The following is a 26,408-nucleotide window of genomic DNA, read 5'->3' on the forward strand; positions in this document are numbered from 1 at the left end:
TGCTTGCTCTATGCTCTGTGATATGCTGATAGACAGGAAATGATCTGACAGCTCTTGCTACATCCACCTGCCCTCCTTCTACTTTGAAGGTGAAGAGGAAAATATGGCCCAAGGGGTGTTTCACAAATCACAAAACACATTTGTTAATCGATAAAATTTAAGAAGGTGTTTACTCATTTTGCTTAATCATTAGAATGTCAAAAGTGTACAATTGAAACAGTGCTGACTTCAGTAGTGTTCTCTGTCCAAAGCCATCACGTTCCTCAAGGTGGAGAATCGGGATAAGAGCTGACGTCCTTTCTGGTGACAGAACTACTCTAGTCAAGTTAGGGGACTCATGGAACTCTTGATGCTGAGAGCAGGCTCTAGGTGGTAAAGACCATTCTGATGTGAACATGGACAACTGTATTTCAGGAGGTGGAACGTAAATCCTGCCCAGCTGGTTGGCACCATCACTCAGGCTACTGCCACTCCCTGATCACAGAGCAGAAAGCCTCCTGGAACACAGCTGCCCGAGCTTGCAAGGAACAGTAAGAAACCCTTTGTCACTTTAAGTAGTGTTTTCTTTTGTACTGTTTCTCTCTTTTCTCATGCAGCGGCGGGGTCGCTGCCTTCACTGGAGCCTTGAATGTCTAATATCTACTTGGTTTTGTTTTAGGAAGCCCAGGAGAGCTCTGTAGTTCAGAATGGATTTGAGATTACCTTGATAATGTATTTTGACGTATCTCTCTTTGTGAAGACTGTGCCGCTGGCGAAATTCTACGTTTTAGTTTCTCTCGGTCTTTTGGAGAAAGTCAGAGGAGCTTTCCTGAGTCAGCAGCCTTGCAGGTTCTATCTTTTTTTTTAAAATTAAGTAGGGATTCCTGCCCAGTAATTTGAAAATACATAGCAATGAAAGGTCTTATAGTATCAGACCTACGACAGTGTCAGGGACAGTGATGATTATGGAACCAGGCAAGTTGGACAAAGGGTCGGTGGGTAATGGAACACTTAGTGAAGGATGGCTTGTTGTCAAATCATGACAACAGAATTTATCTAGCCCAGAAGGACTTTAAAAATGCATACATACCTATCCCTGACCACCACCCCCCCTTTTTGCCCACCTGGATATTATCCAGAACAATGCAATTAGACTAATCTGCCCCATGGCTGGACATGGAGACTAGAGAAGTCCCTGGTGAATAGCAGTCAGCTCTTGCACTTCATCAAATTCAAAAAAGTTATGCTCATCTAAAAACACTGCTAAGAAAGTGAAAGGGCAAACCACATTTGGCAAAGCTCATCTCCAATTGCCCATCTGATCTAGGTCTCAAATCCAGAAAATACAAACAATTCCTGTGAATCTGTAACAAAAAGACAACCTGCTTAAAAAAAAAATAGCAAATGACTTGGAGACTTCATAAGAAAAGATATATAATTGATAAGTGCATGAAAAGATGCACCACCGTTAGACATCTGGGAAGTGCACATAAAAACCACAGTGAAATACCACTTCACACCCACTATAAAATCACAAAGACTGACAATACCAAATGGAGTTCTCATATATGCTGGTGGAAGTGTAAAATGGTATAACCGCTTTGTAGAGTTGTCTGGCAGTTTTTTATAAAGTTACGTACATTTACCCTGTGACCTAACATCTCTACTCCTAGGTATTTACCTGAAAGAGATATAATTTTATGCTAAAGGGGTGCCTGGCTGGCTCAGTTAGAGGAGTATGTGAGTCTTGATCTCGGGGTCACAAGTTCGAGCCCCATGTTGGGTGTAGAGATTACTTAAATAAATAAAACTTAAAAAAAATATATGCTAAAAAGACATTCACAAGAATTTCATAGCACCTTTATTTTTTTTATATAATAATAATAGTTTGGGTATGGGGCATCTGAGTGGCTAGTCAGTTAAGCAGTTAAGAGTCTGCCTTCAGCTCGGGTCATGATTTCAGGGTCCTGGGATTGAGCCCTGTGTCAGGCTCCCTGCTCAGCAGGGAGTCTGCTTCTCCCTCTCCCTCCCCCTGCTTGTTCTCTCTCTCTCTGTCACTCACTCTCTCAAATAAATAAATAAAATCTTTAAAAAATAATAATGGTTTAGGTCATTTGCCTTTTTGATTTATAAGAGTTCTTTATATTTTCTCTATCAACAAGGAAATAGATAAATATTTTTTCTGATTATTTTATGAATAATAAAATGGAATGAACTACTAAAACCTCCAACAATGTGAATAAATCTCAAAAACATGTAGAGAGGAAGCAACCCAACATAAAAGAGTGCATATTATATGATTTCATTTATATGAATAGGAAAAACTAATTTATTAGTTGGTGTTACAAATGAGAAAAAAAAAAAAAAAAAAACAGTCATCCCTGGCAGGGATTGTAGGGTGACTAAAAACTAGCATGAGGTAAGATTCTAGAGTGATGGAGATGTTCTACGTCTTGCTCTGGGTGGTTGTTACGTGGATATATATATAATTGTGAAAGTTCATTGAATTGAATACTTAAAATTTATGCATTTTACTGTATGTAAATTATAACTGGATTTTTTTTTTAAGATTTATTTAGAGAGAGAGAGGGCAGGGTGGAGAGGAGCAGGGGAGAGGGAGGGAGAATCTTGATCCCACAACCCCAAGATCACCAGCTGAGCCACAACCAAGAGCTAGACACTCAACTGACTGTGCCACCCAGGTACCCCATAACTAGATTTTTAAAGAGTTAATAAAATATTTTAAAAGTCTGTGGCGCTTAGGTGGCTCAGTCAGTTAAGCGTCTGCCTTCAGCCCGGGTCATGATCCCAGGGTCCTGGGATCAAGCCCCATGCTCAGTGGGGAGCCTCCTTCTCCCTCTCCCTTTGTCCCCCCACCCCAGGCTTGTGCTCATTTGCTCCCTCTCTCAAATGAACAAATAAAATCTTTAAAAAAATATATTTTAAGTCTTTCTAAAAATTGGTCAAAGTATCCACCCTTTTTTCATTGATGTATTTCATGTCTTAAGTATGAGTACTATAGAGGTTAATCAGTGGCTTTCAGGGTTTTGTTGATGAGTGGGTGCTATGAAGTAAGTTAAACTATCTTTTTAATTTTAAAAATAATTATTGTTTAAATACTTACATTCCCATATTGCTGTATGTTAAGGGACACTGAAGACATTCTTCCACCCAAGTAACTGGGTGTCCTACTTTTATTTAACGTTTGTCTTAATGCATTGATAGCTCAGGGAGGGAGAGTACAGGTCTTTTTTCCTTCTTGAGGAAAGAGCTCTGGTGTGGAATAAAAGCTCTCTGATTTAGCCAGGAGAAGACTGCAGCATGTTACGAAGAGGAGGGTATGGTGTCTATACTGACAAAAATGAGGGGGTGTACAGAAGCGCATTTATACTATAGCCGGGGTTACCAGATCAAATTGCTGCTGGCATGTGTCGGTAAAATATAGGTGAACAGAGCGACATGAATCCAGACCTTAAGGTTGAAGGCAGTCTTATTGTTCATCTTCCAGCGGTCCTCAGATGACAGTTCAGGTAACTCTGCCGGCCTATAATGAAGCTCTAACCAGTTCTTCATGTTATGAGAAAAGTAAAGACATGGTGTATTGAGCGATATCTTTCCATCCCTTCATCAATGTTGGCATCGGGTCACCAAGTATCTTTTCTTTCTTTTTTTTTTTTTTTTTAAGATTTTATTTATTTGTTTGACAGAGAGAGACGCAGCAAGAGAGGGAACACAAGCAGGGGGAGTGGGAGAGGGAGAAGCAGGCTTCCCGCCAAGCAGGGAGCCCGATGTGTGGGGCTCGATCCCAGGACCCTGGGATCATAACCTGAGCTGAAGGCAGACGCCTAATGACCGAGCCAACCAGGCGCCCACCAAGTATCTTTTCTTTTTTTTTAAGATTTTATTTATTTATTTGACAGAGAGAGACCCAGCAAGAGAGGGAACACAAGCAGGGGGAGAGGGAGAAGCAGGCTTCCCGCGGAGCAGGGAGCCTGATGTGGGACTCGATCCCAGGACCCTGGGATCATAACCTGAGCCGAAGGCAGATGCTTAAGGACTGAACCACCCAGGCGCCCACCAAGTATTTTTTCTTAGAAGGACTGTTCTTTACTCTGATACTATAATCTTCTTGCTTTTTGGTGTCAAAATTCATTTTTTTGAAATCATGGCAATTTGTAATAATATTGATAACTTCATGGTGACCAACCTACATTAGTTCCCCAATATATTTTTTATTTTATTGATCCATCTAATTGCAGCTGGGTTTTAATGGTGAGTACAAAGAGTAGGAAGACTAGTTATGCATCTATTAATCTTGTCATAAATCTATGAATATGATACAGTTCCCTTGTCCCAATAATAAACTTGAGGCCCTTGGGCGCCTGGGTGGCTCAGTTGGTTAAGCGACTGCCTTCGGCTCAGGTCATGATCCTGGAGTCCCGGGATCGAGTCCCGCATCGGGCTCCCTACTCGGTGGGGAGTCTGCTTCTCCCTCTGACCCTCGTCCCTCTCATGCTCTCTGTCTCTCATTCTCTCTCTCAAATAAATAAATAAAATCTTAAAAAATAAAAATAAAAAATAAACTTGAGACCCAAATTAATTTAAAAGTCTAGCTACTTCCTCGTGCATTTGACCTAAGATCTCGTCTGCACCTTGGCTTTAAGCACGTTTACACCCTGATCATTTTACAGTAGGCTGACCCAGTTCTACATGCCTCCTTGCCAATAACGACTTCCTTTTATGTTACACTGTATAGTTTACAGCATTCTTTCACCTATACTAGCTTATTTGATCCTCCCATCATCCTTCTGTGAGGGAAGCATGTATTATTATCTACATTCTACGGATAAAACAAAAGGGATTTGGGGAAGCAAAATCACTCGCTCGTGGACTTCATTTCTATTATACTCTCCAAATAGCTCCATAAGGATCGGGGCTGTCTCGTCTCAGGTGAATTGACAAGCACACCTATGTTAACTTTATTTTTATAAATATTATTTCTAATATAATAAATATATATTTTTACTAATTAATACTAACCTAAAATAGGTTTCAAAACTATGTATTAGTATTTTGTATCTTTCACAGCAAAGACATACTATGATTTTTTTAAATAAACTATTTATTTTTATAAATATTATTTATAATATAATAAATATATTTTTTATATTTATATATATAAATTTTATATTTATATAAATAAATTATATTTATATATATAAAATATAAATTTTTATATTTGACAGAGAGAGACATAGTGAGAGAGGGAACGCAAGCAGGGGGAGTGGGAGAGGGAGAAGCAGGCTTCCCGCCGAGCAGGGAGCCCGATGTGGGGCTCGATCCCAGGACCCTGGGATCACGACCTGAGCCGAAGGCAGACACTTAATGACTGAGCCACCCAGGTGCCCCACACTACGATTTTTAATAAATTATGGACCCTAATTTCTTTTGGATTGGAATCAAAATAATCTTTCAGAGCAAACTTAAGGTACAGTCAGGTTCTCAGTTTGTAAATTCATTCATTCAACAAATATTTGGGTACTTACTCTACTGGAAATGTCTAGACCAGACTGCATCTTAAAGTATTATCCCCCAGTATTGGCCTCACAGCCCAATAACTAAATCATTCTTCATTCATCAATGAGCTGCAGAGATACTGACACCATCTTTCTCCAGATACATCTGGCCTATATGGCAAGTCTTTATTAAAGATTTTTTTTTTATTTACTTGAGAGAGAGAGTGAGAGAGAGAGTGAGTGAGAGAGAGCATGAGCAAGGGGAGAAGGAGAAGCAGGCTCCCCATTGAGCAGGGAGCTCTACATGGGGCTTGATCCCAGGACCCTGGGATCATGACCTGAGCCAAAGGCAGACACTTAACTGACTGAGCCACCCAGGTGCCCCTATGTCAAGTCTTTAAACCCTTCATTTTACATCAGTAAGGTGTCATACAATCCTGACAATTCTTTCCCACATCTGCTTCTCACAAAGCTCTATTAAGAATGTGAAAGTCAGTGGGGTGCCTGGGTGGCTCAGTTGGTTGAGCATTGGACTCTTGGTTTCAGCTTAGGTCGTGATTTCAGGGTCGTGATCTCAAGGTCATGAGATGGGGCCAACAGCATCAGGCTCTTGCTCAGTGGGGAGTCTCCTTGAGATTCTCCTCCTTCTGCCCCTCTCCTGCTCTCTCTAAAAGTAAATAAATAAATCTAAAAAAAAAAAAAAAAGAATGTGAAAGTCACTAAATTTAAATGGCAGCATTTAGCTTTCATTAAGTTGATGTCTCTGGACTTAAATGTCAATAATGTGAGTTACAAGCTGTATTTGTTGATTGCACATATGAGAACATAAGTACAAATAGAAGTACAAATTCTTTTCTTTTTTTTTTTTTTTAAGATTTTATTTATTTATTTGACAGAGAGAGACCCAGCAAGAGAGAGAACACAAGCAGGGGGAGTGGGAGAGGGGAGTATAATATTTTGTGCTATAATAACTATTATAAAATCTATTATAGCAGTGATGGAAAATTTCCATCTCCCCTATTAATTCAAGGGTATTAAAGATCATATCTAGTAGGTCAAACATGGTATTACAAGCAGGTTCAGAGTAATTTATTCATATTATTTTGAAGTTATTTTGGTAACCTCATCTCAGGGAATTATTTTAAGCTCTAGAACTGTGATTTCTTTTGAGATATAAAACTGAGAAAACTTTCAGAACAAAAAAAGTTTTTAGGGACAATTGGAGTTTTTCCATCATATTTTAGAAAGAGACTGATTATGTATCTATCAGTAATAAAACTCTTCCAAATTACACATTATCTGTTTACCAGATTGGTCCAGAACTTAGAACATCTATCAAATACCATTTCTGATGGTATTCTAGAATGTGTAAGAGAGGTAAAGAAAATACATATGGTCTGAGATTTTTAAAATATCATAAAAAGCTTTTAATTTTCAAATTTTATTTGAAAAAATGAAAATGAATATTTGATCTGATTGTATTTGTGTGATACTTCAATATGCATTGTATTTCGAAAGGACGAGAATGATTACCCCAAGAACGGTTAATACTAGCTACAGACATTTCAAAAAATGACTAGGGGCAAGTTAAAAGCAAACTAAAAGGAAAAAGAAAATATCTCCATGTTCCTTTGGTTCAGTTATTCTAAAAGAAGTATTTTGGGGCAGCAGGGCCACCTCTTCCATATAATTTTTCTCTGAACCCTAAGACCTCCTCTACCATTAAACATGTTTTTACCATCAGATGGGCCTCCCTGCCTTCCTGGACCCATTACCTTTCAGGTTTTTTGTGTTTTCTTCTTCTCCACCCTCTTTGTCTTGCAAAACAGGTATTCTTCACTATATCATACACCTGAATCTAATATAACTCTATTATGTTAACAATACTGGGATTAAAATAAAAAACTTAATTTAAATATATACATATATAAAAGGAAGAAAAATATGTATTCTGGGAATTATCCATTCCTTCTGTGATATAAAATTTATAGTTTCACCATTTCACAACCCGGATATTTACCTTCTCATGAATTAATTTTAGGCGATGATCTTAGATTTTCTAATTAGAATTAATATTAATATTAGTATGTTTTTGATTTGGTATCAGGGATTATTCAGTTCTGAGCTGTGTTTCCTGGGGCTCTCTTCCCTGAAGATCCTTTACAGAGGGTCATTTGCAGCACCCATGTTTCAGGAACAGCAAATTTTGCTTTTCTCCTTGTCCCTAATCAGATTGCTAACTCAACTCAATCTTTATCTCCAATCTCCTTTCCTCTCCATTGGTGTTTTATTATTTTTCCAACCCAGAGGAGCTAGACTCCTAGATTAGGTATTTCTTGAATTTACATATTGTAATCTCATCGGCTCATTTCCTTAGGCCGTCATTGTACATTTGGTAATTCTATTATTATAAATCATTATCTATAAAACCATTTTGTTTTCCCACAGGAGTGTCTGGAACCCCTGCTGGCCTGGCCTTAAAGAGTTACTCTGAAATACATCTATACTTAATCAAAACATTTCAAAGAAGTAGATGTTTATTTCTTTAACGAGAAAGATTAAAGTTTGTTTTTATTACTACACTTTGAATGCCTTCAAATTTCAGAGCTGCCCAAAGATTTTTATATGTATATGTTTCTATATTTTATTTTTATATCCCTCTCTATACACATCTATATAGATAATGTTCACACTATTTGGTGTGTATATGGGCATAAAGGAAAAGGAATATTTTTGTAAAATAATCAACATACCAGTGCCTAAATGTTTCTTTTACAAATAATTATGGTCTAACATGTTACGTATCCTAAACACAGCTATCTTCCCATCTTGCTTTTTTTGGGACTTTTTGCTTCTTGGAGAGACAAAAAAAGAAATCAAGCTTGTACTTGACCAGCTAAAATGGATTTTACAAAGTCTGTTTTCACAATATTTTCAAGAATCTTAAAGCGGGAGGAGATGTTAAATATCCTTGAATAAGCCCTGTTACTTCTAATGATGAAGGTGAGGCTGCAGTTACAGCCGTTAGGGAATTAGGGGCAGAGCAAGAAGAGAACTCAGATCTCCTTTGCTCTGTTCACTGCACCATATTTACTGAGGCAGCCCCTCGAGCCTTCCCTCGGCCTACGTAGACCACACATTTGGTATTCTGAGTTCTAAACCCTCAGCACGTTAGAATTACCATACTGGATGTGAGAAGGAGGGAAGAAGTTGGGCTCTCGTATCCTCTGTGACTGTCAGACAGGAGATGACAGTAAATAATGAGGTCAGAGCCAAGTCACAAAACCCAAATCCAGCAGCCTGAGGACATTCAGAGAAGCGGTGAAGAGACTTACGTATCTCAGAAGTCCTAGAAGTCACCAATGCATGATAGAACAATAAAATACTGGTTTTAGTGGGGGAAAAGTCATGAAGAAATGGATAGATTATGTTCTGCATATGTGATCTGGAAAAGCAGAGAACTGGATTGGAAGTTTGGAAAGACATAGGCAAAATGAATAAAATGCCAATGGATATTAACCAGGCAAGATCATGGTGACTTTGTTTCTTGTTTGAAACTTTCTGTATTAAAAGACGAAGAAGAAGAAGAAAAATAATCATTAGCTTTTTACTTAAGGCATTTTTAAAGAGCTTTTAATAGGCACCATTGGGGAATTAGGAACAACCAAATATTGCTTATAGGAATAATTTAGCTAGCTGCAAGAATAATTCATGAATAATTCTCATGCCTGTTATAATATCTATCATCAAAAGGATGAGAGATAACAATTGCTGGTGAGGATGTGGAGAAACGGAATTCCTTGTGTTACAGTGATGGGATTGCAAATTGGTGCAGCCATTATGGAAAACAGTTTGGAGGATTCTCAAAATATTAAAAATAGAACTACCATATGATCCAACAATTCCACTCTGGGAATATATCTGAAGGAAATCAGAACAGTATGTTGAAGGGCTATCTGCACCCCCATGTTTATAGCATGTTTATTATTTATAGTAGCCAAGACAGGGAAATAATCCAAGTGTCCATCGACAGATGAATGAATAAAGAAGTTGTAATACATGCCACATGTATGCTCAGAGGAATATTATTCAGCCATAAAAAAGAAGGAATTCCTGCCATTTTAACAACATAATACTCATTGAAATTTACACTAAGTGAAATAAACCAGATAGAGAAAAACAAATACTATATGATCTCACTTATATGTAGTCTTAAAACAAACAAAAAAACTCATAGAAAAAAAGATCAGATGTGATTAGCAGAGGCCAAGAATATGGGGTGGGATAATTGGATGAAGTGGTCAAAAGGTACAAACTTTTGGTTACTGGGATGTAATGTATAGCATGATGAGTATCGCTAACACGGCTCTATGGTAGATTTGAAAGTTACTGAGAGAGTAAATCCCAAGAGTTCTCATCACAAGGAAAACAATTGTTTTTCTTTCTTTCTTTCTTTCTTTTTTTGATATCTAAATGAAATGATGGATGCTAAGTAAACTTATGGTAATCATTTCACAGTACAGGTAAGTCAAAGCATTATGCTGTACACCTTAAACATAAAAACAATTCTATTGGGGGGGGATATTTATATATGTTTATAAGAACACACGCGTTAACTTCTACACCACCTATGAAGTTTTGACAGTGAGACCATGCTCATTTCACTGAGTATGACCAAAGGGTCACAGTTATTGGGGTATTTGATTAAATACACCAAGCGTAAAATGTAGGCCTCAAGTAATTTTATCTGAATAGTTTGGGTTACCTTACTGGTCAAATTAATTGGATATTTGTCAAATTTATGCCCATTTAGAGATAGACTCCCCGCAAGAGGAGTAGTATTTTGGCATGAATTTTTATAAGTAGGTAGTTGCTGATTTTTCTAAAAAGATGTTTAAAACTTATTGGATTTGTGCCTTAAAGCTCAGATAGTATATAAAAAAAAAATCTCACTTTCTTTGCGGTCACAAATCCCACCTTACAGATAATCATTAAAGTAAAAAAATACTGTATTCAAATCCTGGAAAGTTCTTTCTATATATATGCTTTTTTTTTTTTTTTTCTGTTTTAAACTGATTTGACTGCTGTTATGAATTTCATATCAACAGGAACATTGGGCTCCTTGTCACTGACACTGTCCTTTTTGTTTGTCTCCTTGTAGTCACCTGGGCAGCCTCGTAACAGTTCTCTCTAGACGACACATGCGATGGCTCTGGGACATCAGTGGAGGGAAACCCTTCTGGATAGGCAAGTGTTTGCGCTGTACTGAGGAGGGAGGCGAGAACATCAAGAGGGCATCGCCCTCCTCCGGGCCAGATAATTGTGGCTCACAGTAACAAGCAACAATTAGATGGCTGGACAATCTATTTTTTCTTTTTTGGAGGGGGTGCCCGGTGGACAGTGTGTCTTTTAAACCTCAACTTGGGGTGCCTGGTGGCTTAGTCGGTTGGGTGTCTGCCTTGGGCTCAGGTCCTGATACCGGGGTTCTGAGATTGAGTCCCGCATCAGGCTCCTTGCTCGGCAGGAAACCTGCTTCTCCTCTCCCTCTGCCCCTCTCCTGCTCATTCTCTCTCTTTCTCTCTCTCTCCAATAAATAAAATCTTTAAAAAAATAAAACTCATCTTAATGACACAATGCTTTGATTATAGACATGCATCTCAAAGAAATAATAAGGGATGTGGTTTGGTTTATAGGTAAGAGAATTCAACAAATGCTATTTCTAAAAGTAAAAAAATTAGAAATAGCTGTAAATAGGGGATAGTTAAATTATGGTTTAGCCATATGAAGGAATATTTAATATTTAATGCTTTTGTAAGGCAATGAATATTAAAGACAAGACAAAGTACTTAATGTTTATGATTTCATCCAAGAAATCTATGTTGGAGGCATATTATATATAAAATATGTAACGTATTTGTGACAGGGTGCTAAGTAAAAAAGCAGAGTCCACAGCCATACGAAGCATAAAATAATTTAGAATAAAATATTTATATATGTGATATATATACATATGTGCATGTGATATATACATATATAAAGAAATATGCCGAAGAGTTAGAAATGTTTACCCCTATTGACAATCGTAGGTGGATCTTAATTTTATCCCTTGTTTTCTGAAGTTTTAATATCTTCAATTTTAACAATACCACAATCTCTTCAGAGATAAAAATTCTACTTTTAGGAGTAGAATTCTAAGGGCACATCAAGTGAATATTTTCACCATCTGTCCTAGAAGGTATTGGATTTCAGGGAACAATAGTAAAGCCAATCTTGGCTTCTCAAAATCTCTGTAATACTTAGTACATCTCTAAATTCTGAAATTTTCTGAGAGTATTAAGTTAAAGCCGGAGGAGACGTTTTCTCTGCTTCCATAATGACTGATTCAAGGCTCTATTCCCACAGAGTGCTTAGGCATAACATCTCCTCCTGATCAATAATGCAAGGAAACAATCCAGAAGGAGAGAGTAGTTCATTTTATTCTACCCCAAAATATTGAGGGAGAATCACGGGAGAATATAGGGTATGCATCTAAGACTGTTTTCATGGTTAAACCCGGTTGGGAGATGTCAGTTCATGCTTTTATAAGAGACTCTTTTCTCATTGTATTCTCTTTGTTTCTACTATGAAGGGGAGTAAGGAGGAAGATTGTTTCTTTAAGAAAAATTACAAAAGCTTTGCAACACTAAAGTGCAATTGTAAAATAGCCAGTGGGAATAGAGAGGCAAGTTGAGAAAAGCTGCTTTTTGTTGGAATTATAGCAGGCTGAAAAAAATCTTACATTCCAGACTAAAAATAATACCTAGTGAAGCTACTTTCAAATATGAAAACCAAGACATTTACATGTCAAGAAAGAACAACAATAGACAAGAGTGTACCTGTTTCCTTGGGATAGGAATTCTGTCTGTAGAATAATGTGAATAATAATTACTGTTTACTAAACATGTATGTATGCCATGAACTTGACATGCATTATCTTATTTAATACTTAAAACAGCCCTCAATATACTATTTTTATTCCCATTTCTTAGATGAGGAAACTAAAACTTAGAGTGGTTAAGTAACCTGCCCAAAGATGCTCAACTAGTAGGTGGTAGATCTAGGATTTGGATTTGGATCTGCCTGACTCCAAAGCCATATGTTGTTTTGTTTTTTGTTTTTTTTTTTAATTTTTAAATTTTAATTTTTTAGAAGATTTTATTTATTTATTTATTTTAAAAAAGATTTTTATTTATTTATTTATTTGACAGAGAGATAGAGAGAACAGGTAGGCAGAGAGGCAGGCAGAGGGAGAGGGAGAGGCAGGCTCCCCGCCGAGCAGGGAGCCCGATGCGGGGCTCGATCCTGGGGACCCTGGGATCATGACCTGAGCCGAAGGCAGCCGCTTAACCGACTGAGCCACCCAGGTGCCCCAAAAGATTTTATTTACTTGAGAGAGAAAGTGAGACAGAGAGAGAGAGAACGAGTTGGGGGGAGGGGCAAAGGGAGAGGGAGAAGCAGCCTCCCCACTGAGCAGGGTGCCCGACCTGGGTCTCGATCCCAGGACCCTGGGATCATGACCTGAGCTGAAGGCAGAAGCCCAACTGACTGAGCCTTCCAGGCGCCCCCTCAACGCTCTATGTTCTTACCTGTGTTTTAGGATTCCCGGTCCTGTTCTGTGTTTTAGAACGTAGGCCCATGTTTGTATGTGGTTCCTGAGCTTAGAGCAAGAGACTGATATGATCTTCAAGCATAAATGTAATATTGGCACATTCTTTGGTTCACATTAGGTTTGAATGACCGAGTGCGTGCTGGCCGCTGGGAGTGGATCGGCGGGGAACCTGTCACCTTCACCACCTGGAGGAAAGGGCCCCCTCAACGTTTAAAGCGTGGCAAGAACTGCGTTTTGGCTCGGAGACAAGGGAAATGGCAAACACAGGACTGTGGGAAGGGCAAGGCTCACAATTACATGTGCTCCAGGAAACTCTAAACGTAACTGGCCTCCAGGTGCCCACCTGGGATTTCTCACCTATTTATTCACAGGATTTGTGCATATTGTTCAATACAAACCAAGGGGTCATGACTGACTTAGTACGTTTTTTTTTATCATAGTATATGAGTGATTCTATCTAGTAAAAAAGGAACATTGAAGAATAGTTCCAGGAAGATTGGTCAATGAGCATTTTTTCAGGAAGAGATACAATTCTTACATCTCAGTAGCTTTCAAAACAAATGCCTGAAGTATTATATGGTACAAGATGTGCTTACTCCTACCCTGACCCCACTCTGTATCTGAGTTCATACCAAGTTCATGGTCCTTGGATTTGTTTTGTCCCAAGACCTCAAGTTTTTGTCCCATTCTGAAATCTGTCCTGCAGGTGTGTGTACCACTTCAGTCTGAAGAAAGCTAACCCTCCCAGCTCATTAAATCACAGCTGAACAGCAAAGGGTCACTTTGTCCCTTTGGAGACCTTTCGAATTGAAACCTGAGATAAGAGGCTTGTGGATAAAAAAGGAGAATTCTCCGTGGTAGAAAAGGAAGGCTTTAGATGGGAGAATCTTGCAGATGGAAGCTTATTTGCAAAGCTCCAGTTCAGGTAAGAATTCAGAGGCTACCTGTACGTCAGGGGTCTACCCATCCCTACTCATGAGATAGATCTCTTTTTCCAGTAAAAATGTTGGCATCTTACCATCCCAGAGCTAATCATTACGCTTCTCCCAGCCTTACAGATTCATGAGAAATATGAAGTAATGTGAACCTCTCTTTTCATTTGGGTATATGGTACGGACTAACATTTCTCAAGGACATTTGGAATAGAGTTTATGTGAGTGATGGTTAACACATGGAAGAAAAATACTGCTTCCTCAGAAGTGTCCCAATGAACTATGCTGATGAACAAAGAAAAATAATACTGAAAACAGAGCCCTTGAATACCTACATTCTCAGAACAGATTTTGATATAACTTTGAGCCCTTAAATCTCTAATATTTCTAGAAATGGCATGCTAACCTGATTCTGTAACATAAAGGTCCCTTATTAATTTATAATATCAGCTGAATGAAACATTTTTGTACCAGCAAAGCGTGTTGCAGCCTTACAGGAACTCCCTTCTGAAATCAAGGTTTAATTACAGGAAATTGGAAATTTATTTCTGAAGCGTTTGCTCAGAATTTTCCTCTTTTCATAATCACTGAAAAATATGGTTGTGCCAGATGTAACTTACTATATGAGTAATTCAGAGTAATTTCAGAGTCAAAATGGGGTTACCAAGTAGACTAAAGCTTTGGTGCAGGTTTTATTAGAATAACACATTCGGTAAAACTAAAATAAATGGAAGAAATCCAGTCCTGTTTCTGGATATAAAACATGACAAGCTTGTTTTATTTCTGCTCATTTATCAAGATTTTCAGTATGAGATATTTACAAAGAGAAGCTCGGATAATGTTTAGGCATTCCCACCTCTTACTTAAATTTGAAAGCATGGTGGCGTCGGGAGGCTCCTTACTTTAGGTATCCCAAGTAGGCTCTAGACTGAGTACAACATCCAGGTCTCTCGCACAACACAAACACTCTCTGGTATTTAACCAAAAGTTGCAAAACCCACCCTCCATACCAGCTCCAACCCTTTCTGATCCACTGGCCTCTGCCATGTGGGAAGGTGAGATGCCAGATAATGTAGCAAAGAGTTAGTTACCTAAAGAGTGATATCCTAGAAGGAAAAATACAAGCTCAAGAAATAAAGAGTTCAGGGGCCAGTCCCTGCTAGAACTCCAGAGCTAGAGTAACTATTTAAAACTGGGAATCCAGAACCAGGGCTGTTATGGAGAGAACCTGGTCAGCATGGTAGATTTTTATCCTTGTCTGCAACGACAATGATGTTTAAGTGTAATTGCAAACGGTAGCACAAAGAGAGAATGTTTTATGATTTTTGTAGCAACTAGAAATACTAGAATAATATTTTTAAATGTTCCTGATCATGAAAGCATCAATCAGGTTGTAAAATGCAAGTAATTGAATGAAGACACAAACAAAAATTCAGAGAAGGGGGGGGGCTGGGCAATATTTATCATGACCTTTATTTCTTTCTCATGATTGCACTTTGACTCAGGGGAAAAAAAAGGAAATGATTGTCATAAAAAAAAAAAAAGAGAGAAAGAGAGAGACAGGGGCACCTGGCTGGCTCAGTTGGTGGATCTCAGGGTTGTGAGTTCAAGAATCATGTTGGGTGTAGAGATTCATGTTGGGTGTAGAGATTACTTAAAAATAAAATCTTAAAAAAAAAAAGTAAATGATGGTCATGGTTCTCTCCACCTAGATTGGTCACTGTCACCTGTCAGATTCTGGTGGGAGCAGGAAGGAAGGAAATGGAATAATGGTAGAATAAGGAATGGGTGATTCTAGGAGAGAGGAGAGAAGGGTTGAGCAGGGAGAGATGGGACAGATGGTAGCTAAGAAGGAGAGCATCAGAAAGAAGGACCTAAATGCCACCCAGCTCTTCTCCCCAGGTTTGAATACCAACTCAGGAAAAGCCCCCTCTACCCAAGGGCATCAACCCAGCTAAGTAGCATGTAGCTTTTCAGAATCCTGTGATTTTTGCTCTTTAACCAAAACATACATATGTATATAGCATATATTTTGCTGAACATAAACTTAAAATCATATGATAATTATTTCATCTCCTTCCAAGGAGTGGTAAAAATGAACCAGGTGACATTGATTTATGTTTCTGTTTTTGCTTGTTTTTAATACAGCCAAAAATAACATGCACATATTTTCATTAACACTATGGTTTGTATAACTCAAACCAGGAACTGGTGCTGATTAATTTTTGCAACAAAGCAGCCTATTAAATGTCCTATCTCTAGCATTGTATCAAAATTAATAAACTTATTTCTACTTCTGAACTACTGTTGCTTTAGCTTTTCACATTTTATATTTATTCTAGCCATTGGAAGAAGGGATGGAAAGGGAAACTCAACATGTCTTTTTTTTATCCTTGCTGTTTAAATCAACCTTTAGCTACACGGCTTTCATCCATCTACCCAGCCACCCAGCCATCAATCCATCTACCATTTATTCAATGAATATTATTGAATATCGAGTGCCAGCCCCTCACCTGTTCTAGAGACTGGAGATATTACTGTTATCAAGATATGAAAATAAAAGTATAAAAGCATAGTGTATACATGCAAATTTCTAATAGTTTTTTGTTTTTTTTTTTTAGTGTGAAACTCTTTATCAGGGAGGAAGTCACAGTGGAAATCATTGATTACATTATCCCTTTTCAGAGTTGAAGGGAAACACCCCAATATAAACTGCTCAGGCTGTTTTATTTCTCTCCTGATTAATAAACTGGTATTACTTCCTGTGTTTATGATCAAGTCAAAATGTTACGGATAGCAGCTGTCCCAAATTTCCTGTCTCCAGATCGAGTAAGGAACTAAAGTTTTCAAATCCAGCTGACTGATTTTTGCAACAAGACAAGCAGTAGGTGTCTCTGTGTCTTTGGGATCCCTGGAGTAACAGGAATAAAAAAAAAGAGAACAATGATATCATCTCACCTGATGTCCTTATTGTAGAACAGAGGACACGGAAGTCTTTAGAAGGTAAAGTGGGAAGAGATTAGCCCTAGAATCAGACCTCCAAATTGTAGGCTGAATCTCTTCAAATTATTCTACATATTCTCATTCTTACCATTCTGAGCAAATGGCTTGCTTATATTCCAGTAAAATATCTTTAAATGATGAGTATGATAAAATTGACATACGCTTGACAACATTATTGTAAGTAAAAGAAGATGGACAGGGAAGGCCATGTACCGCACAGTCCATTCATATGAAATGTCCAAAATGGGCAAATCTATGAAGGCAGAAGGTAGATTCATGGTGACCAGGGGGTGGGGGAAGGGAAAATGGAAACTAACTGCTAATGGGTACAGTGTTTCTTCTTGAGGCTGTGGGAATGATCTGGAATTAGATAGTGGGGATGGTGGTACAACATAGTGAATACACTAAAAGAGCACTGAAGTGTGCACTTTAAATGGTGAATATGATGTTATAGGAAGTATATCTCGATAAAAATGCTATTAAAAATCGCCATATAAAAATTTATTTTAGAAAGCTATAAATGGGTTGATGTATTTGCTGTGTGTCTATCTGAGTCATCCAAGATACTTTTTCCAGTCTTTGCCTCACGTCTCACCCAGGTTTTTGTTTGTTTATTTATATAGTTGGTTAAGGGGAAGAGAATGTTGATTGGACGTACTGTTTAACTTACAGGACGGCTTTATTGATCTTCCTCCTTTCTCCCCATTAATCATGAGAGGGCTGTTATGGATGGCAGAGTGTGTCTGGATTTGTGTCATGTCCAGAACGCCATGATTTTCTAAAATTAATTCTACAAGTCTTTAGAACAGGATCATGCAGGAAATGAATATACCCTCCTCGTAACTTACACATATAACTATTCATTTTGAACAGTTTTTATAGGTCTTATATTCTGCCAGGCAATAAAGTCTAGTTTATCTTAAGACAGAAAGGAACAAAAATCAACCAACACTTCCATTAAGGGCCTTACGGTAACCCGCAATACTTTTTCCAAGCACTGAAGTATGAGTTCACCTTTTGCTTCTATCCCCATCTGTATTTTTGCTTCCCAAAGGCAATCAATCCCAACTTACACTACAGAAGAAAAATGGAAAAATATATGCCATCCTAAAACTAGTCAAAAGCAAGCCGAAGCAGCTATATTAATATCGGAGTAGATTTTAGAGCAAAGAATACTGCCAAGGTTAAAGGAGTTTATTTTATAATTTAAACAGGTCAATATATCAAGAGGACATAATTCTAACATTTATGCACCTAATAACAATGTTAGAAATACATGAAAGCAAAAACTGATAGAAATAAACAAATCTATAATTATATTCAGAAATGCTAATACCTTCTCAATAATTGATAGAACAAGTAGGCAGAAAAATCAGTAAGGATTTAGAAGTGTGGACACCAGGGGCGCCTGGGTGGCTCAGTCGGTTAAGCGTCTGCTTTTGGCTCAGGTCATGATCTCAGGGTCCTGGGATCAAGCCCCGCATCGGGCTCCCTGCTCAGTGGGGAGTCTGCTTCTCCCTCTTCCACTCCCCCTGCTCTGTTCCCTCTTCCGCTGTCTTTCTCTGTCAAACAAACAAAGACACTGTTAACCAAATGAACCTAACTGCCGTTGCTAGAACACTCCACCCAGCAACAGCAGAATAGACATTCTTTTTAAGTGCGCATGAAACATTTGCTGGGGTGAACCATTATCTGGGACATAAAATGAGTCTCAGTAAATTTATTCATTTATTTATTTATTTTTAAAGATTTTATTTATTTATTTGACAGAGAGAGACACAGTGAGAGAGGGAACACAAGCAGGGGGAGTGGGAGAGGGAGAAGCAGGCTTCCCACCGAGCAGGGAGCCCGATGCGGGGCTCGATCCCAGGACCCTGGGATCATGACCTGAGCCGAAGGCAGACGCTTAACGACTGAGCCACTCAGGCGCCCCAGTCTCAATAAATTTGAACAAATTTAAGTTATACAAAATACATTCTCTGACCATAATGGAATTAAATTAGTATCTTTGGAAAACCCCTAAGTGTTTGGAAACTAAATTATAAACTTATTCAACTCATGGCTTAAAGAAGAAATCAATGGGCAAATTAAAAAGTATGGTGAACTGCATAAAAGTGAAAACAGGGGCACCTGGGTGGTTCAGTCGGTTAAGCGCTTGACTCTTGATTTCGGCTCAGGTTGTGATCTACAGAATGTGGGATTGAGCCCTGTGTTGGGCCCTGCGTTCAGTGTGGAGTCTGCTTGAAATTCTCTTTCTCCCTCTGCCCCTCCCCCTGCTCACGTTCTAAATAAATAAATAAATAAATAAATAAATAAAATATTTTTAAAAAATGAAAACATATTAAAGTTTGTGGCATTCCACTACAGCATTATGTAGGGGAAATTTTATAGCACTAAATGTCTATATTTGAAAGAAGAAAGGTTTTAACTTCAGCTTCCACCTTAAGAAACTAGAAAAGGAAGACAGCAGAAATAAGATGTAGAAAATATCAGGGCAGAAATCAATGAAACCCAAAGCTGGTTCTTTGAGAATATCAATAATTGGTAAATCTCTAACCGGACCAATCAGGAAAAAAATGAGAGGACATAGATTACTAAGACCCAGATAGCTTCACTATTGAATTTTACAAATATTTAAGGAAGAAACAGTACCAATTCTATAGAACTCGCCCAGAAAATTTCAAAAGAATACTTTTTGACTTATTTATTCTATGAGGCCAGAATTACTCTGATACCAAACTATATAAAAATATAAGAACACTACAGACCAATATCCCTCATAATTATAGATAGAAAAATTCTAAACAAAAATTCACCAATTCAAAGCCAACAATATATAAAAAAGGATATTACATCTTGATCAAGCCATTGGTAAGAAAATGACAGGCCACAGTCTGGGAGAAAATATTTACTATGCATTTCTCTGATATCCAGACTCTATAAAAGAAACCCTCAAAAATCAATAATAAGAAATTTTTTAAATGGGCAGAAGATTTGAACAGATACATCACCAAAGAAGATATGTAGATGGCAAATAAGTAAATGAAATATGTAAATATATTGGTCATTAGGAATTATAAATTAAAGCCACAATGAGATAGTATTACGCACCTGTTAGAATGGCTCAAATTATAAAGACTGGCCGACCATACCAAGTGTTGGTGGGGATATGAAGGAATTAGAACTCTTATATACTGCTGGTGAAATATAAAATAGCCCAACCACTCTGGAAAACAATTTGGTGGTTTCTTAAAAAGTTAAACATACACCTACCATGTGATCCAGCCATTTCACTCCTAGGTATTTACCCAAGAGAAAAGTGCATATTTCCATTCAAAGACATATATGAATGTTCATAGCAGCTTTATTTGTGACAGTCAAAACTATAAACAACCAAATGTCCATTATCATGTGAGTGGATAAACAAATTATAGTATATCCTTGCAATGAAATCTATTCAGAAATAAAAACAAGTGAGATATTGCTACAACAACATGGATGATTCTCAAAATAATTATGCTGAGTCAAAGAGCCTGACAAGAACACCTAGTGTATATGTACTCTATTTATAGAAAATTCTAGAAAGTGCAAACATTATAGTAACAGAAAGCAAGTCAGGTATTACCTGGGAATGGGAGAAGAGAACAGGAAAAGGCAGAGGAAAGGATTGAAAAGGGACACAAGGAAACTTTTAGGGGTGATGGATATATTCACTATCTTGGTTGTGGTAATAGTTTCACAGGTATACATATAAATGTCTAAATCTCTCAAATTATACACTTTAAACACATGTTTGTTGTATGTCAATTGTATTTCAATAAAGCTGTTTAAAGAAAGAAACAGTAATTTCTACAACATGGAAAATTTTCAAAAGAAAAGAGAGCTATAAGCATAACAATATCCTTATTTCAAGGCAGTAAAATATTGGAGTAAAATTATATGGTTTAAATAACTAATGACAGAAGAACGCTTAACGGAAAATCATATTCTCTCCATTAAAGTGATAACTCTATCACATAATGTTATTTTAAAATAGCAGGATATAAAATAATGTATGCATCATTTTAATAGCTACGTTGCAAAAAACAAACTGACGGGAGACAAACATGAGGTGAGTTTATATCACAATTCCACCATTTACTCACTACGTACCTTAAATTCCTTAAGCTTAGGTTTCTCATCTATAACATGGGGATAACAATAACTTCCTGGAAAAATTGTTGTGAAAATTAGATGTGAAGCTACAAAGAACATGCCTGGAACATAGTAAAGATACCTTTTTAAAAGCTGTTGTGTGTGTGTGAGAGAGAGAGAGATGCAAAGTACCTGGAAGAGAGTGACAAGTTTTTTTAAAGATTTTATTATTTGAGAGTGAGCACAAGGAGGGCTAGGGGGAGAAGAAGGGAGGAGGGGGGAGGGAGGGGGCTGAGGCAGAGGGACAAGCAGACTCTGCGCTGAGTGTTGGGCTTGATTCGGGGCTCGATTCCAGGACCCTGAGATCATGACCTGAGCCGAAGTCAGATGCTTGACCAACTGAGCCACCCAGGCACCCCAAGAGAGTGACAATTTTAAGCAGTGCTTGTGCTCACCAGTAAACAGGGAAGGAGGATCTGGGGGTGGGAGAGTCAGGGTTTTAAAGTTCCGTATGACAAGTGAGAACATTCCCACATGTTAGGACATTTGTGTTGAACGTGGAAATGGTTCCAGTTTTCGGAGAAATCCAGATGACCAAGGAAGCCCTTTTTAAAACCCCAATATGCCTTGCTTTCAGACATGATCTATGATACACAAATCTCATTATAAAGAGAGACACGCTAGCAGATGGTTTTTCACATGACAGAAAGAATTGTTTGTTGCTAAGGACTTGAAGGATAGTTCTCTTCTAAGAATGGCTCCTCCATGGAGCCATGTTTTCAAAATCTCCTTTTGCATTCAGTATTTAAGGAACATGCTTTTTCCATGTCTTGAGGATCCATCATGCTCCCAGATGAACATGTGCAGAAATAAATGGTGCTAAATGGAGAGAAAGGTGGTTTGGGTTGTATGGCTGTCAGGAAGGATTCAGGCTGGAAGTGAAAGGACAGAAAAACCCAGCAGAATCTGGTTCCCAGGAAATCTCCTTGCCTATGGATTTCCTACCCACCAGAATCCTTGGGTCATTTTAGTGACTAGCTTCAAATAACAAGCTTCCAAGAGTTTCGGAGTTGAACCCAGAATTGAACTTTTGCAAATGTGACGAAGGCTTGCCCAGCTTTATGGCCAACTTGGGCCCAGGGTCAGGTACGCAACAGAAGGCAAGTCTTACTGGAAAGTTCTGCTTTGCTTTTGCATTTTATTGTCATGATTTTTCAGTTTGTCTCATGTCACCTTGTTACTTAATTCCCACACCTCCAAGGGAAAAGGAAAAATGTGTCCTATTTTAATATTTATGTTACAGATACTGAACATTATGTTTCCGCATAGGTGTCGCCAAGACAGTCAAGCCAACCTTTATTTATGGAGGTAGAAAATATAAATCTGTCTGAAATCTTTCATGAAATGAAGGTCTTAATTTTTCCAGAGTTGATTTTGGTGCCTACTCTTGGAGAGTCTTAGGAAAGGGTTGTCAATACAAGGTGTCATTGTTTTAGGTTTCCTACGCACGAGTTGCTTTTTTCCCCCCAACTTCCCTCTCTTTTGGCAACTTCTCCTCGCATTCTGTCCCACATTTGGCCCCGAGTCAGTTGAAAGCTTTGCAAGTTGATTTTCCATTCCCATCTGAATTTTAGCTTAGCTGTGGAACTGTTTTCCATGTGTTTTTAATCATTTGTCCATGTGTTATGAGCTTATAGGGACAATATGGTTCCCCCAAGCTGCCTGCATTGTATAAGCAGAAACTGGCAAGGTAGCCAGTAGGGAAATGGTTTTTAGACAGATGCCCCCTACACTCATTTCTGTTGGTGATATACCACCCCCATCTTCCAACTGGAGGAAAACAATTTACAAGCTGTGTAAGTCACCTAACACAGAGTCCTCTGGCAGGAGCTCCCTTTTCTAGGAGTGTAATTATTCTCGAGGAGAAACTTGCCTGGGGACAAAGTTCAAAGACCTACTCTGAGGCTGTGGCCAGGCTGGGAAATAAAGAAAGGTTTATTCTGAGTCTTCCCAGGTTCCATGGAAATTTGATTTTAAAACAGTCTGAACACAGAGAATTAAGGATAAGTTCTCCGGGACAAAGAGAGATCTCTTAGAAAGTAAAGCCCAACAAGGCCCCGTGTCAGAAGCTTCCGTCCCCATTTTTATTGAATTTGGTATGTTAAAACAAACATTCATTAACCTCCTAAGTGTTGAGCAAGGAACCAGGAACAGAAAAGAAACAGAAAAATGCATTTAACAATCTCCCTGTTCTCAGCTGCTGACAATGCCATCTCCAGAAAACACAGAACTTGCCTCTGGGGAGCCTCCTCTCCCTAGTTAGGAGGACACACATGCACCCAAATTAAGCCAAGTTGGAGGAATCACTAAATGGCTGAGTAAAGAAGTGACCTGGCTTCCAGAATCCTAAAGAAACTCTGATGTTCTGAGTGAGACAGCTCCTTGTAAATCCTCCACTACCCAGGGAGCTGGCCAGATGGGCGGTTCTGCTCTTATAGCTTAAAGCTTCAGGGTTTTCATCCACTCTGACCTCCTTTTCTCCATTTTCCTTAGGACCAAATTTATGAGAAATCAGTTAAATATTGCAGGGAATTGCAACAGCTACGAGGAGGCATGGGTGATCCTGGGAAGGAGGCTTTAAGGAAGCCCTGAAGCAGAAGTCAGCAGTGGGTCGATGTGTCAGGGGATGTGAGAACGTGGAGGTTGTTTGAACAATTCGTTCCAAAACTTGCCCATGAAGGCAGAAGATAACACCAAAGTGTAGAACCTGAAAACTTACAAGAAATTAGGAGACATTTTTAAAAGATTCAAAATAAGTAAAGATTGTATAAATGCTAGTGGGAGGTAGCCAGTGGAGTAGAAGAAGGTTAATGGGGGAGAATATTCACTACGTTAAGTTGGAAAGGATGGAATCCAAGAGCAGAGTGGAAAGGAGAAATGAATGAATATGGTGGGATGGTCAGATGGGAGAGAACTCTCCCATCTGCTGGCTTCCATCTTTCTTTGTGGAAGAAGGGATGAGATCATTTGCCGAAGACGATTGAAGAGGTAGAACGGTCGAAGGCTGGAGATGATTAGAGAAGATTTTGAAATACACTATAGAGAAAATGAAGACAGAGTTGACTAGAGTAATAGGAAAGACTGCTGTGCAGATTTGAGGGTTCTGTTAAGAAGGGGGATAGTTAATGTATAAGGAACCAATATTTGCCACTTTGTCATTGACCCTGCCAGCATTCCACAAGCCAGATGTGGCCCAGGGAAGATGACAGCTGGTGTTTCCAGAGTTGGAACTTCACTAGATGGGTGCAAGAGAAGGACAAAGGGACAAGGGAGTTGGAAATATTGCAAACGTTTGAAGTGATGGGCCCTGAATCCAACCCGGATAGGGAAGGAAGTGAAGACCAGAGAGCTTAGAGACAGTCATTCATTCATTTTTACAACCAGTATTTTGAGCACCTCCCATGTGGAAAGAACTATTTTAAGGCCTGAGATGGTGATTCCAGAAGACATGGCCCTACTTTCATGGGCTTTAAAATCTAAAGTGGAGGCAGATGTTAAACAAATGTTCAGACAAATCACCATGTAGCTACAACTGTGGTAGGACTATTACAAGGATAAGGAGGAGCACAGGAAAGGACTCTATAGAACTGAAACAACAGAAAGTGATCGAGAAAGGAGAGAGATCGTGAAACCCACTGTGTAGAGGTAGAGCCTTTCCTGATAAGAACAGGAGTGGAAATGGAGGGGGATGGCGAGGCCAGGGGAACAGAGGTCATCAGACTTCATTTAGGGTATTGAATGGGGCGTCACGTCACCCTGATGGCCTGTGGTTGGGCAGACCCATCCATGCAGACACGTCAGGCAGGGTGCAGCAGGATTAGGGGTGAAAAGAAAGGCAATGAGCCCAATGAAGAAGGCAGGGCGGGTGGTATTGTCCCTGGCAAGGTTTAGGGACCTGGAGCGCCGGCGATCCTATAGCTTCCAAGCTGGAAGGCAGTCGGCAAACAGATAAAGGTTTTCTGGCTTCCAGTCCAGAGTTACTTGTACTTACATTACTCTCTCTGAGAGCAGCCCTCTGCAGAATGAAAAGCGATCAAGGTGAATTTTAAGGATGAGGAAGAGGCACATGGCAGAGGCTTAGCCTCAGTGACGGCATCCTGGCCTGGCTGTAAGTCGAGGCTGTGGGCGGTGGGGACGGGTGGGTGGCAGGATGGGGAGGCACACGGTGACGTTGCCCCAGCTGCCTTGGCCTTCTTTTAGATTTGCAGGAGGCCTCGCTACCATCTGGGTAAGTGGCTGATTAGTCACATTTCACAGTGATAGATACATACCCAGTTGCAAAAAAAATGGAATGTTTCTCCATGGTGCGGGAGTGTTTGGGACAGAGAGCCATAGATCACCGAAATTGCAGATGCAATAATCTGACCCTAAAAAGTAACTTGAGGATGGGTGCCTAAAAGTGAAAAGGCAGAATTTTTGTGACATACTCCACCATTTCATATAGATCCTTTGCTACTGGCTCCCCATTTGATTCTCTTTGAGTGATGTATAAGTTTGCTAGAGGGTCCATAACCAAGGGTCCCAGACTGGGTAGCTTAAACAACAGAAATTTATTTTCCCCCACTTCTGGAGGCTGGAACTTTGAAATCTGGGTGCTGGTAAGCCTGTTTCCTTCTGGAAGTTCTCTCCTTGGTGTGCAGACTGTCAACCCTCCTGATGTCTCCACATAGTCTCCCCTCTGTGTCTTTGTCTTCATCTCTTTTTCTTATGAGGATGCCAGGCTTACTGGATTAGGGCTCACCCTAATGGCTTCATTTTAATTCATTACCTCTTTAAAACACTTCTCTTCAAATATGGTATTTTCTGAAGGACGAGGGAGTTGAATCCCCAACATGTAAATCTTAGGGGGACATGATTCAGCCTATAACGGGTGACAGTTTTAAAAGCTCGAACATAAATAAGTTGATAACAATGATTGCCTCCATGGCGGAACAGGAAGCCTGGGAGGTCACAGGAAGATTTACTTTTAATTATACACTTTTTTGTATTATTTGAGATTTGTTCCTGCAAGTGTTCATTATGTAATCAAAAATAAGAGAAAATCATTGCATTGATTGCACATCCTTGCACTCAATGCCTTTTTCTCTTTCTTTCTTTCTTTCTTTCTTTCTTTCTTTCTTTCTTTCTTTCTTTCTT

The 26,408-nt window shown here is 38.9% G+C and overlaps 1 protein-coding gene across 1 annotated transcript in view; it reads left to right on the forward strand.

The window, feature by feature from the left end:
* FREM1 (FRAS1 related extracellular matrix 1) overlaps window positions 1-13,969 on the forward strand; it is a 236,825-nt gene extending 222,856 nt beyond the window's left edge. Inside the window, exons 38-40 of the mRNA XM_034987965.1 lie at window positions 415-530; window positions 10,657-10,742; window positions 13,262-13,969. Of these exons, the coding sequence (XP_034843856.1) occupies window positions 415-530; window positions 10,657-10,742; window positions 13,262-13,461 (402 nt within the window). The 3' untranslated portion in view covers window positions 13,462-13,969. The remainder of the gene's footprint in view (window positions 1-414; window positions 531-10,656; window positions 10,743-13,261) is intronic.
* Window positions 13,970-26,408: the final 12,439 nt, after the last annotated feature.

The sequence above is a fragment of the Mirounga leonina genome, unplaced genomic scaffold (assembly GCF_011800145.1).
Source record: "Mirounga leonina isolate KUSES-001 unplaced genomic scaffold, KU_Mleo_1.0 Mir_447, whole genome shotgun sequence".
In the NCBI taxonomy this organism is placed as follows: Eukaryota; Metazoa; Chordata; class Mammalia; order Carnivora; family Phocidae; genus Mirounga; species Mirounga leonina.